A 14,347-nucleotide genomic window follows, 5' to 3' on the forward strand; every position below is an offset into this window, starting at 1 on the left:
CTTTCTACCCCTAGGCCCTTGCTGTGTGTTTTACAAGCATCACCAGATTCAATCCTGGTAACCATCCTAGGAGGTAGATGCAGAAGGGAAATGGAAGCATGAGGAGATGAAGTAACTTTCCCAAGGTCACACAGCTAACAAGAGACACAGCCAGGATTTGAACCTGGGCAATCTGGCTTTAGAGTCTTACCCATTATTCCACAGAGGCTCTCTTCCCACCACAGTGCTCCCAGGCAGGAGCACTCCTTTAGGTGTCTAGAAAGTTGGGCTTTAATTCTGGTTCTGATACCCATTGAAGCAGCCAGTGACATCTTTTTGAAACCCCTGTCTGGTGATATAACTGATCTACTTAAAAGTGCCAGTCTTCCTGCTGTGCTCTGGACAAAGACCAAGATGGCCCATAGCAGTCCTGCAGCCTGACCCTGGCTTCCTCTTTAGCCTTGCCCTATGTCATGCCCTTCCTCATTCAGTGCTGTGACCATGCTGGGATATGTTCAGTCCCACATATTTGCTCTGTTGCAACCAACCACAGGGCCTTTGCACATTCCCTTTCCTCTGAAGGAAGTGCACCGTCCACTTTCTTCAATAGCTAACTCCCACTTACCTTCCAGAATACAGCTCCAGTGTTTATCAACAAAGCCCCCCACCCCCTGCTTTTTTTTTGAGACAGAGTCTTCCTCCGCCACCCAGGCGGGATTACAATGGCAAGATCTTGGCTCACTGCAGCCTCTGCTTCCCAGGTTCCAGCAGTTCTCCTGCCTCAGTCTCCTGGGTAGCTGGGGTTACAGGTACTTGCCCACCACACCTGGCTAATTTTTGTATTTTTAGTAGAGATGGGGTTTCACTATGTTGGCCAGGCTGGTCTTGAACTCCTGACCTCGGGTGATCCACCTGCCTTGGCCTCCCAAAGTGTTAGGATTATAGGCATCAGCCACCATGCCTGGCCTTCCATGTTGGGTTTCCAAATCACTGTGGACCTGCTTTCTGTGGCAGTTCACTATACTGTGAGCTCCAGGAAGGGGGGCCCAAGTGTGTGCAGCCTCAGCACCTGCACGATGCCTGGCACATAAAGGAGGCTTGACGAATGTTTTCAAGTGGACAATTGGATAGATGAGCTTGGCCAAGGGTAGCAGGGAGCTGGGAGGAGAGAATTCTGCAGAGCAGGAGCCCAGAGTGAGTGGGCAGTGGAATCGGGAGAACTTACATGGTGGACAGGGAGACAAGCGTGGTGAAGGCTCCAGGGGTGATGGTGGTGATCCGATTGTCATAGAGGGACAGCAGTCTCACCGAACTCAGGCCGGCAAAGGTGTCATTACTCACACAGCTGATCAAGTTACTCCTCAGCATCCTACCGGGAGAGGGGTGGGGATGAGAGAGCACAGGCACGATCTTTTCTGTCACCAAATGGTGCCATGGTAGTGCGTGTGTGTATAGGTGAGATGCTTTTGCTGATTCTAAGCCCAGTCCAGCCACGTTGCTCGTTTGCCCTGTAAGGGCAGGGCCTGGAGCCCCACTGGGCTGTGTGTAAATGTGTGTGTACCTTGTCATTTGTGCATGCTTTCTTGGAAGCACAAGTCAATCATATGTATGTACACACACACATATTGTGTGGTTGCTAGGGCGTATACATGTATTTCTGGGAAAAGAAGAGAATTAAGAAGTGGTTGTAGACGTCAGCTTGTATGTATGTGTGTGCTTGTATGTCTACGCCTGTTTGTGCATATGTTTATGGGTGAATGTATGTTTGTGTGCCTCCTTCAGCAAATTTCTGGTATGAATGTGTATATATGTGCATACACATATATATGATATACATATATACACACACATATATACATATGTGTATACATGGGAGAGGGCGGCCATGTGGGGTGTGTGTGTGTTGGGGTGTGTGTGTGTAAGTGTGTATGCTGGAGAGTGTTCAGCATGCTAAATTCTTTCCCATCCAAGGCTGTGGAATGTCTGATGACTCTGACTCCAGGAAGAGAGGGACTAGGGAGGCCAAGACAGCGCCTGGGTCCCAACTGCCCTGATAGTCTGTCTCCAATTCCTGTCCTCCCATCTCCCTCTGGGTCTTGTTCCAGGCCCCACCCCAAGCACTCACAAGGTTTTGAGGCCACTGAGGCCGCGGAACACGCGCCCGTGCACAGTCTCCAGCTGGTTCCCTGTCAGCATCAGCTCCTGCACGCTGGCTGCTCCATCGAAAGCACCTTCTCGCACCTCCTTGATCTTATTGTTACTCAGGTTTCTAGAAGGAAGAAACAGAATGGGGGAGGATCAAAAGGAGCAGACGGTTTTGATTCAGGGATGGAACGTCCTGCCCTGCAGCCAGCTGGGGACTCTCCGGGGCCCCCGAGACTGAGGACAGGATGGTGGAAGGAGATCCGTTTTGGGGTCCCTGACCTTTGGTCTTCAACCTCTGGCCCAGGGAGCAGGGACCCCGGGCCTACATAGGTGAGGCTACCTTTGTGAAAAAGACCACATGGTCAGTGGATGAACAGATGAAGAAAATGTGGTCTACAGACACAATGGAATACGATTCAACCATACAGAGAATGAAAACCTGTCGTTTGCAGCAACATGAATGGCACTGGGGTCACTGTGTTAAGTGAAATGAGCCAGGCATAGAAAGGCGAATATCATATGTCCCTACTCATACGTGGGAGCTAAAAAAGTTGATCTCATGGAGGTAGAAAGTAGAAGCATGGTTACCAGAGGCTGGGAAGCTTTAGGGGAGATGAAGAGAGGTTGGTAAATGGGTAGCTAGAAGGAATACGTTCTAGTGTTTGAGAGCACAGCGGGGTGACTCTAGTTAACAGTATCTATTTCAAAATAGCTATAGAAGATCTGAAATATTTCCAACACAAAGAAATGATAAGTGTTAGAAGTAATGGAGCTCCTAAATACCGTTTGATCACTATACATTGCATACATGTATCAAAATATCACGTGTCCCATAAATATGTACCATCGTTATGTATCAATTAAGAAAAGTAGGCCGGATGGGATTTGAAGGTTTTTTTCTGTGTAATTGTCTTTTCAATGCTCTGGGGGACTGAGAGTTAAAATAGTGACTCTCAAACTTTTTTTCTTCCTTCAGTAGAGACTCTCATGAAGCACTGATTTACAAGAAGAAGCCAGGAGAAAAATATAAAGCATGCCCCCCGTTCCTTGGGACTAGGGCATCTGTGGAACTTCTAGCTTTCTCACCAGTTAAGGATCCCTGATATAAATAAATGGTGTTTTCTAGTTACTACGTGTTGACCGCTTTTTACGTATTGGGCGCCTCATGAGGGATCTGACCAGCACAACCACATCAAACCCTCAAAACAGTGGCTGTCAGACTGATACATTATTATCGTCCCATTTTATGGATGATGGGACTGAGGTTCAGAGAGATTAACTAACTTGTTCGCAGTCACACAGCTGACAGAACTGGGATTTGAAGCCAGGTTTTCCGGCATATCAAACGTGCTCCATTGAATCTCTTCTTTCACAAGCGAGAATTCCTTTGGCTATGTGGATATTACTTCCTTGCAGAATAAGATTTTGGATATTGTATCAAGCCCTGGGTGCTGCCATTTCTGAGTCTGCCCCCGAGGTCTGAAAGCAGCTCTTCCCTCCGATGCCGACTGCTGACATCCTGCACAGGCCTCATGAGAGATCAGAACAGCAAGCAGATGCTGCAGAGCCATTAGCACTGAGAGTTCCCAGCTCTCCCTGGCAGGAGTGCTGGGGGCTTCTATGCACCATCAAAATGCCCAGCCCTGGAAGGCATCCCTGGCCAGATGGATGAACTGAAGGTGATGACAGTGTTTATACTAGCTGAGGGGAAGAGTCCAGTCTCCCAAGCAAGCAGCATATTCAGAGCCCTGCATGGGGAACCACCTTCTGTAAACAGGGAAATTGCAGGTGGAGGCGGAGCCGCGAACTCATGGAGCCCATGGAAGCTGGTGGAATTGGCGGGCTCAGAGAGATAGACCAGGACGCATCTTACTGCTGAAGATGCCGAGCCCCAGAGTAGGAGAGCACTGCTCCAGGCCACAGGGCATTGGAAGGGGATCTAGGGCCATACCAAGTCCCTGGTCTGAGCTCCAGGCTGACCCACAGCAATGTGAGGGGGTGAGACCTCCCTTAGGGACTGATTTGGCAAGTGACAGAGCTGGGGGCTTAACGCAGGCCGACTTCCCTCTTCCGAAGGAGGGACCAGGCCCCAGGATGAGGCCATGCCTGCACTTGTGGGCAGGTACGGAGGAACAGACAGTGCCTTGGTTCCTTCCCTGCTCCTCCGCATGACCCTGTTCTCCTTCTCTCCTCCCCGTCCGGCCAAGAAAACAGAAATAAGCATTCCCAGCAAACCTCTCCCAAGCTGAGACAGTCAGCAAACTCGCAGACTGGATTTCCATTCCGTGCCTGGCTTTTCTTAAACTTGGCCAGTTTTCCAATAAATCCTGATAGCCCTGGTCTGGGATAACCCAGGAATGAAGGTAACGCACTGGGGAGACTGCAAATTACCCCCGAACTAGACATAGGAGGAGAGATAAAGGCTCTCCCAGCAGCTGTAACTCACCCGAATGCCAGAGGAAAAGGCTTTTGCTCCAGAGAGTTGAGCTTCTTAGGGGGTTAAAGTACAAGGGACGGGCAATGAAGATGAGTTAAAGCAGCTATGAAGTGAGAGGGTTCCCATTTCCTGACATCTGTTTCTTTAAATGAGCAAAATTAACATCACATTACTGTAAGGTTTGTGAATTGGATTTCCTCAGTCTGGGAGAATGGAAAACAGAAGGAGAGTAAAAAAGAGGGGATAGAAATTTCCAGAAGAGCTGGCTGCTGCTGTCTCTCCATCTATCAAAGCACCGCTCACAAGTACAGGCAGCAGTAGCTGAAGGTCGGAAAGTGCAGCTTGGGGCAAGCACTCCAGAAACAAAACAAGTGCATGGAGGTTTTGTAAGAGCACTAGAATATTCTCAGAGCAGGGTCTTGCTAACAATGCCCCAGATCCCAGGAAACCCCAAAATGCAAAGTCAGGGCCACCCAGGGGCCTCTCTCCATCTTTGGGTTAGTTCAGAGCCCCTGAGGGTTTCTTGGTGAGGGTTAAGCGCATCAGTATCTGTACTGCCTGGCACAGGGTAAAGTGTCTAATTTGTGCTCACTGCTAGCTATTATTACTATTTTTACGGCCCTGCACGCAGCCGCTTTCCACATTTGTACTACTCCCAGGCTCCTGAAACTGTCTGAGTGTGCAAGCCCTGTTTTAAATATATAACCAGCTACTCTGGGTCACTCAACTCCCATGGCCTCTCCTACCTTTCCACACTCTCTCCCCCTAGTACCATAGCCACGTCTTCCGTCTTTACTTCCTCATTCTTCTGATCTTCACCATAACTTATAAGGAAGGTGGATTTATTTCTGTTATGTAAATGATGAAATTAAGGCTCAGAAAGGCTAAGGACACTCCTAGGGTCACATAGCTGGGAAGGGCAGAGCTGAATTCAGAACGCGCACAGGCTTGTCTGCCCATTTTCCCTCCACACCTGGACTTGTGGCTGCTCTTGAGAGGTGGAAATATTTGGCAGCCCTCACCTTTATTCCAACACGGCAAATATGGGGATGAGCTGAGTGACGTCTGTCCCTTTTGATGAGATCTAGGCCCCTATTTTACCAGAGTCCTCACTACGCCCTTTTGTTGCCTGGTTGCTGATGCCGGCAGTCAGTTGACACTTATCATGTGTTTGTGTGCTGTTGTTTTCTTGGGCACACAGAAATATTCTCTTTACTCATGTCTCTATCAAAACTGGGGGGATGAAAGACTCAAAGTGCTTCAGTTTCACCTCGAATGCGAGGGTACCTATTTCTTCACAGAAGCAAAGTCTAGCAGATCCTGTTCAGTAGACAAATATGCACTTGGCCAGCTTGACTCATCTTAATATCTGCCTCAGGCCAAAGGCATGTAAGTTTCTGCCTTCAGGTTAAAAACAAAGTACGTATTTCTCTGGTTTGATATAAAAAGAACAATTCCTGGCAGGTGATGGGTGAGGTTTGTGTTGGGCCCTTGAAGCTAGTGGGGCACTGGACTCCAATGACAGCCACGATCCTGACCCAAGTATGCCCCTTTCTCAGCCATCCCCCTAAAGTTCTCTCCACTGCTCCCACTTACAGAGCAGAGGTCACTGGAACCATGACCAACGTGGTGGCTGCAGGCAGGGAGGGAAACAGCAAAGAGATCTGAGTGGCACCAGTGAGATTCAGATGCTGCCCAGGGCCTAGAAAGCCTCTGTCCTATTTGTCTGCAGGGAACTGATGGGTGGGGGTATGAGGAACAAGAGAAAAACGAGGTGTTGCAGTCCATTCTCATTATAGGTAAACATCCCTAACCAGAATGTCTGAAACATTTTTTTTTCCTGAGACAGAGTCTTGCTCTGTCACCCAGGTTAAAGTGCAGTGGTGCGATCTTGGTTCACTTCAATCTCCGTCTCCCAGGTTTAAGCAATTCTCCTGCCTCAGCCTCCCCAGTAGCTGGGATTACAGGTGCCCGCCACTGTGCCCAGTGAATTTTTGTATGTTTAGTAGAGATGGGGTTTCACCATGTTGGCCAGGCTGGTCTTGAACTCCTGACCTCGTGATCTACCCACCTCGGCCTCCCAAAGTGCTGGGATTATAGGCAGGAGCTGCTGCTCCCGGCCCCAAAACTTTTTGAGTGCTGATATGGTAACATAAGTAGAAAATTCCACACCTGACACCTTTGCTTTCTGAAGGTTCAATGCACAGGAACTTTGTTTTATGCACAAAATTATTAAAAATATCGTATAACTACCTTCAGGCTGTGTATAAGGTATATATGAAATGTAAGTGAATTTTGTTTAGACTTGCATCCCAGCCTCATGACATCTCATTGTGTACATGCAAACATTCCCAAATCCAAAAAATTTGAAATCTGAAACACTCCCGATCCCATGCATTTCAGATAAGGGATACTCAACCCATACTCATAGCAGTTATGCTGTACACAGTTGCTGGGAACACTGCATTAGTGAATACCAACGCATTGATCTTAGGGGAAATATAAGATTAGGGACCCGTGAGCCTCTGGCCTCAACATTTTCATTAACCTACCAACATACGATCTTGTTATATGTGTGCTTCTGTTGAAAGATGCCTTATTTAATACATACAGCTGATCCATAACGTTGAACTCATGGCCAGCAGCACTGCAATTCAAGCCTGCAACAAAACAGCTCTCACACACATATGTCCTCCGTAAGGCACATCACAGCCTTCGCACACTGAGGATCGCCAGACGGCCCTTCAGTGCTGTGACTGGGGACCGTTTTAAACAGTAAAATCGCCATCAAAAAGCACAACCATGCAAAATACGCGGAACTGAATATAATGCAAAAGGACACTGGTTTACGGCACAAGAGGTGACAGAAGAAGGCAGAGCGTGGCCTCACTTGATCTCGGCTAGGTACACACTGTGGGTGACTCCTTTTTTTTTTTTTTTTTTTTTTTTTTTTTTTGGGGTTTTTTTTTTTTTTTTTTTTTTTTTTTTTTTTTTGGTGTTCTGTGCATGCCCGAGAATGACTGAACACTTGGAGAGTCTTGACTATGGAATTACACAAATGTTAGTGAGTTGGCGAATTCTCAAATATGGAATCCATGAATCATGAGGATGGACTGCATTTCCCCAGTTTTTGAGGCCCACCTGAACCCTGCGGCCAGGAGACATAAAGTATGGGGTGGGGTAAGGGAGAGGGGCTAAAGAGACAAGTGCTTCCCTGGGGATCAGATGGCAAAGCGCATCCCCTTCTGTGCTGGTACTCTGCTGGGAGGCCCCGAAGGGAAGACGAAGAGAAGCAAGCCCAGCCTCATGCTAGCATGGCTGCAGGCGGACCCAAGTCTGAATGCCAGCTTTTGGACTCGTTAGCTGTGTGGTCTTAGAGAAGTCTCGGAACCTCCTTGAGCCCTGGCTTCCTCACCTGCACAAAGGGGACTATGAAGGCAGCACCGGACGGGTGAGTGAGGACTTGGTGAGACAATGTGTGTGAGGCAGGGAGCGCGGTCCCTTGCTCAGGACAAGGACTCTAATGGTGCACCAATATCATTCTCATTACGTTTATGGCTAGGCCCAAGCTCCTAGGCAGGGAGAGGCTTAGGATGATACTCATCTCTGGCAGTGGAGAAGCCAATAAAGACATGTGGTCCCTTGCCTAAGCCAAGGCATGGTCAGACCTACAGATTCCTAGATGGAAACCCACTGTGAGAAGCTGCTGGAATGCACTCTGATGCGTATCATAATGCAGGAGTCTTTTGATTCCATTTAAAAACTTTTAACTGTCATCATACAAAAATAGCCAAATAGCATATACCTTAGACACCCATGCCCCATCACCAGTCCTTACCTGAGTCCTACCCACCAACCCTGGGCTAGGTATCGGATGGGCTATAGGGGTGGGGTGAGGAGAGGGTCCAGGGTGGGGTCTGGGATGGTGTGGAATGCTTGCTCTGTATAACTCTCAACTAAAACTGTGAAGCATCACTTTGGTCTGTGTCTACACGTCTTGCTACACAACAGAGTCCACAGCAGAGCTCCAGAGGAGGCTGGGAGGGGCTGGAACAGAGGCTGAGGCAGAGGCCAGTGCCCTGGTTCCTCTAGTCTGGAACACAGGCTCTGGCTAGAGAACAGAGGCTGCTGCCAAGTTCCTGAAGTCGACTTACATTTTCCGCAAGTTGGGCAACTTCTTGAAGATACCAGTGGCCTCTAGAACTGATATCTCATTGTCATTCAGTCGCCTGTGTAGGAAGCAAGAAGATGAGTGGTGGGTTAGCTGTGGAGGAGACCCCTCCTTGGGCCCCCCACGGCTTTGGGTACGTTGCCACCCGAACCTCACACTCAGTGAAGGCCCACAGAGCCATCGGTAGCTTTGGCATCTGTCTGGTCAACAGAGGGGCCCAGCGAGTGGGGGAGGCATATGCAATGCAAATAGGGTGAAAGAGAGAGGACAGCTGCTTCCTCCTTCTCTTGGAGGAAGCCTCCTTCGGCTGGGGTGTAGGGGATATTCTGAATACTCTGCATGGGCATGCATTGTTCTCAGCACCCATCAATTACTAAGGATCTGCTTTTATTTTGTGGACACACCCCAGGAAGGTTTCTCCAGGGTCTCCCAATCCTCCAAGACCCTCAGCTCCTTCCTAAACACTTCCTTCTACCAGGAGCAGCTCAGGAACTTCACAGGTGCTCAGGGAGAGCAGCAGGGCAGGGAAAGGGACCTTGCTGTGTCCTCTGATGTCTTGGTGAAGTTAGAGAGGACAAAACTATAATAATAATGCAGATCACCACCGCTCATTCAGAGCTTGCTCTGCGCCAGGATTCAAGATGAGTTCCATGCCTGCATCCTCTTTCTTCATCTCCCCAACCACCCTAGGAGGTAGGCACTAGTTATCTCTCCCTTTGACAGCTAAGAAACTGAGTCCCAGATCTGAGGAGCAAATGGCCTCATCGTAGGAAGCCTGCCAGAGTCAGGTGTCAGCCCCACATCTGTCAGTCCCCACATGCTGTGCCTTTGCCCTCCATGAGGCTATAACTTAAAAAAATTCTTTTAATTAACAAAGATTTTCTTTCAGAGACCGAGTCTTACTCTGTGGCCCAGGCTGGAGTGCAATGGTATGATCATAGCTCGCTGCAGCCTCAAATTCCTAGGCTCATGTGATTCTCCTGCCTCAGCCTCTCTAGTAGCTGGGACTACAGGTGCATGCTACTACCACACCCATCTGATTAATTTTTTTTTTTTTTTGTAGAGACTGGAGTTGGGGAGTGGAGTCTCCCTATGTTGCCCAAGATAGTCTTGAACTCCTGCCTCAAGTGATCCTCTCCCTTTGGCCTCCCGAAGTTTTGGTATTACAGGCATAGCCCACCATGCTTGGCCCAGCTGTAATTTTTTAGCTTTTTTTTTTTGGATAAACCAACACATCGCTTTATTAACATGGCTAATCAGAGGCTCAGATGTATTTAATCATTCTAGTTTTTTCTCCCTTCGTTCCAATTCTTTATTTAACACCCAACTTTCTGGTTTTACTGTAAGCTCCGTAAGGGCTGGCAGGGACTATGTGCTCTGCCCTGATGTAGAAACGGGTGCGCCTAGCACGATGCCGGCTCACATTCACGGTGTTCAGAAAATATTTATAGAATGAAGGGATGAACTGTCTCTATTTGCAAGCAAGCTGTCCACAGGAGATGCCTGGGTATCTGCCTTCAGACACAGCCAATAAGCACCACATGACTGAGTCAGGAGGGGTTCACCTCCAGGAGACCTTGCCCATGCTGGCTGTGGGTGACCAGCGTGTGGGGAATAGGGAGTTCACACCGAGGTTGGACTTACAGGTCGGTGACGTATTCAGGGAGGTGGCTTGGGACGCGGGCCAGCTTCTGGTTGGAGCAGTCCACGATAGTGCCCTCGCAGCGGCACTTCTCAGGGCACATGAGGTCCATGAAGCACTCGCTGCTGAACCTGCTGCGGTAATCCTCGGAGCCTGGGAGGGGCCAAAGAGGGGACGTCAGCGTCACCCAAGTTCCACACAGAGCTCAGGTTGTGGATCGTGGGGGTGGGAGACAGAGAGGGAGAATGAGTTAGGGGGTGTTGGGGGTCACGCGACAGATACGGTATCGCCCTCGTTATATGGCCACCTTGCTGGTGCCTTCCCTGCCCCCAGCCTTACTGCTTCCTTCCCATGAGTCTTTGTTATTCATCACCATCCTCAGGGAGACCAGGCTCAAGATCCACGGGCCCTTATGCTTTTGGGTGGGGGGTCACAGAACTTTGTGAGAAGCTGATGTAGGTTATGAATGTTTTCCTCGTGGAAGTGCTCCTTGGTGCACATGTACAGAATTCAGTCTACAGTTTTAGGGGGGCTACCTACTCCACGACTCTGATCATTCATGGACCCTCTAAACATTCATGAAAATCCAAATGACAAGATTTTGATGATACTTTGATGGGGGCTACGCCAGGGGTAGGAATAAGTTATGGGAAAGGGTTGCAAACTCAGGGGCCTTTATTACCCCAGCAGGTAATAAAATGAGTGCAGGCCAAGCACACGGGAGATAAATGACCATTGACAGCTGACTGTAAGATTGGGAAGGCAATAGTGAGGGTTGGGAACCTGGGGAATTGGAGCTACAGCCTTAATGCTTGGAAATTTGGCTCAGGGTTGCCTGATGTTTCTTTTTTGTTTGTTTTTAAAAAAGAAAATCCATATATTTAAACCATATTGGTAATCAATTCCAATTTAAAACACTGCGAAGATGAGCAAAATGTACCCGAGGGTCAGATTTGGCCTGTAAGTAGAGTGACAGGTGAGTTCCGATGAACTGAAAGTTGGAGCTGAGATGTGCTGTTTTGAAAAGGAATTTCTCCTGAAGTTGCACTCATGGTAACAGGACCAACAATCTGGTGTCTCTGAGAGATGCCTTGGGGAGTATCAATGATCACTAATGATCCATGGGTACCTGGGCAAACCTCTGTGAGACCTGGAATCATGCTGGGGGGACCTGAGGGAGATCTGGTTCTCCTATCAGACATGAGATTATTGATGGGGCCAGGTTTTCTTCATCCTTTCACCCTCAGCACTTTGCTAGCACAATGAGAGGCGCAGAACAAGAGTTGGGTCCGCATCTGTCCGGTGCACGAGTGGGGTGTCACTGGCACCTGCGTGTCCTGTACAAGGGTATTCAGAAGGATTTCAGAGAATGTGAACATTGTTTGTTTGTTCCACTAGGTGAAGCAACTTGGTGATCTTATTTGCGTTAGGAGCATTAGCTTTTCATGCATTTCAGCAGAAGGGAGCGCAGGCTTGCTCAGGCTTCGGCACCTACTAGTCTCAGTCTCTCTCCATGTAAAATGGGAATCAAATAACTGCCCTTATCTTCCAGGGGCTCTTGTGCAGATGAAAGTAAGATTAAGGAGGTAGAGAGCCTCAGGAGTTGTGTTGATGCTTGTGACTCTAGCACTGCTTTTTTCTACAAACTGGCAGAAGATTTGGCAGCTCAGAGGCTGTGACAACATGAGTGTAGCTGGCTGTAGCAGTGGCCATTGATGGAACATGTGCTGAGCCAGGCACTATTCTTCCCATTTCAAATGGATGATCTCATAATCCTTGCAACACTCTGAGGTTAGGATAACTGTATTTTATTGATGAGGAAACTGAGCCCCACAGGTCCCTCAGTCTGGGCAGGCTGCTGCCTGGCTCCACGTGGTTAACATGCTGTGCTGTAGACATGTTTCTCCCCAGAGGTTTTCCCAGATCCTTGTGGGAATGATCTTATAGCCATACTTGGTGCAGGTGGACTGAATGGGGTCTTTCTCCGCAGTGGGCTATGGTGGGTGGGGCAGGATGCAGATCTTTTCTACACTCTTAGTTTTGCTTGCCTCACACGATCTCCCTATGGTCATTCTTGATCAGGAATGAACTTGGTGGTTCTTTGATTCTGAAGTAACACTCTCTACCTAAGACAGGGGGTCAGAAGCCTGGACCTGTCCTCCTTTCCTTTTCTGCTCTCCCTCCATCCCTTCATCTCCCCTTCTACCCCTAAACTTGTGTGAGCCAAATCCGTGCACATATCCCCACAGTCATTTGAGTGGCTTGCTGGTTCAAAGTATGATGCAAATTTCCTGCCTTTGGTTTGCCAGCTTCGTCCCACTTGGTAATTGTGACCTGTACCCTTTTCTTCCAGACCCATCAGCGTGCTGAATCCTGTGCGCATTTTTCATTTTGCAAACCCTGTTAGGTGACTACCTTTTCTTGTACTCTGTACCAGTGCATCCACACAGTGACGGCACGAAGGGGCATTGCACACACACACAGAGATTTTTCCTTCACAACGTGTCTATAATGGGATCCTTGCAAAGCGAAGGAACCCTGACGGCTGATCAAAGGCAGAAAGACAGGAGGAAGCAGTTTGCTCTTCAAGGCGATGAGCCTGGAGGCGTGCACCGGCTGGGCTGTGGCTGGGGACAGCCGCCTATTAAATGCATTTTCATTTTAATCAAGGTGAGAGCAGCCTGTAGTTAGCAGGAATCACTCTCAGTAGTATAGTTAGACTATAACTGGTGGACCTCTGCAATGGAGCCACTGACCCATTTTAATGAAATGATTTTGCAATTAGATTCGATGGACTAATGTGTACTTTCCAGCATTTTTCCCCCTGCTGTTTTTGTTATTGCCCTGGTTTGTAATAATAAGGGGGTCGGAATGTGATATTTTATACGAGTGGGAGCCAGAAATGTTCATAACGGCGTATGTACATAACCGAAAAAGTTCGTTTCCCCAGTCAGAGCCAGCCCGAAATGCCATCTCCATCACTTCATATTTCATTACCGAAACTACCCAGGGTTTCTCAGAGCCATTTGTTATGCCTAATGCTCATAACTACCCAAAAGTATTTTTAACTTTTCCAGAGCTTTAAAAGTCAATTTCAATCTCCATGCATATTTGTCACTGCCAGAAATACTTAGTAGTAGAGCACCAACTGCAATAGGCTGTTGCTTCTTCTCCTTGGGGTGAGTTCAGACAGAAGAGATCCCGGAGGATTTGAAGAAGGGCCATAAAACTCAGCCTTGGCTGAAACTGGAAGAGCTGATGTCATCTGGCATCTTGCCTGCTCCTGCCCCTGGAGCCCTCCTCCCCTTTCACGGGCAGCTCAGAACAACGACACTTGGTACGTGATTACAGACAAGCTTTAATAGACGGGCGGTGGGGGTAGGAGGTGGAAATTCCCAGCAACACAATTTTATTATCCATCCCTGCCCTACAGCCACTTCCCAGGAGGAACACATGTGACATCTGGATGACCATGGGTGTGGGACAGGTAGGGAGCCAAGCTCCCATGGTTTGAATGGACTTGGCTGGGTTGGGATCTGAGGCCAGCACCAGGTCCAGCCAGGATGGTTGCTGCCATCAACAGTATGCATTTGGTATCATCCTTTGGGCAGCCAGTTTGCTGATTGGGCCTCATAAATTCATTGTTAACAGATCATCATGAACCTGCTAACTCATGTGTTCAGAGCTCTCCTCCCTATTCCCAATATCCCTAAGATGAGTGGAATAAGAGAAAGGAGGAAAGCAGCAGGTAGAGGAATCGGGGGGAGCGTAAGTCCTGTCAGGACTCATCAGCTTGAAAAGACAGTGACGTGAATAAGCAAAGGGTCATAAGTGATGAATGACTCAGGAGAACATTGTCAGGCACACAGACATCCGCTCATGGGCAAGGCTGGCAGACCAGCTGCCAGTGGCTGGAAGATGCCAACTGTTTTACTAGGAGTTTGGTCACCAGTTGGGCAGGGAGCTGTCCTAG

General features: G+C 48.6%; 1 protein-coding gene across 1 annotated transcript in view; it reads right to left on the reverse strand.

Moving 5' to 3' along the window:
- SLIT3 (slit guidance ligand 3) overlaps positions 1 to 14,347 on the reverse strand; it is a 544,627-nt gene that overhangs the window by 83,617 nt on the left and 446,663 nt on the right. The window contains exons 14-17 of the mRNA XM_017534462.2: positions 10,377 to 10,527; positions 8,716 to 8,790; positions 2,105 to 2,248; positions 1,205 to 1,348 (exon numbers count right to left, since the gene is read on the reverse strand). Of these exons, the coding sequence (XP_017389951.2) occupies positions 1,205 to 1,348; positions 2,105 to 2,248; positions 8,716 to 8,790; positions 10,377 to 10,527 (514 nt within the window). The remainder of the gene's footprint in view (positions 1 to 1,204; positions 1,349 to 2,104; positions 2,249 to 8,715; positions 8,791 to 10,376; positions 10,528 to 14,347) is intronic.

The sequence above is a fragment of the Cebus imitator genome, unplaced genomic scaffold (genome assembly GCF_001604975.1).
Source record: "Cebus imitator isolate Cc_AM_T3 unplaced genomic scaffold, Cebus_imitator-1.0 Scaffold86, whole genome shotgun sequence".
Taxonomy (NCBI): Eukaryota; Metazoa; Chordata; class Mammalia; order Primates; family Cebidae; genus Cebus; species Cebus imitator.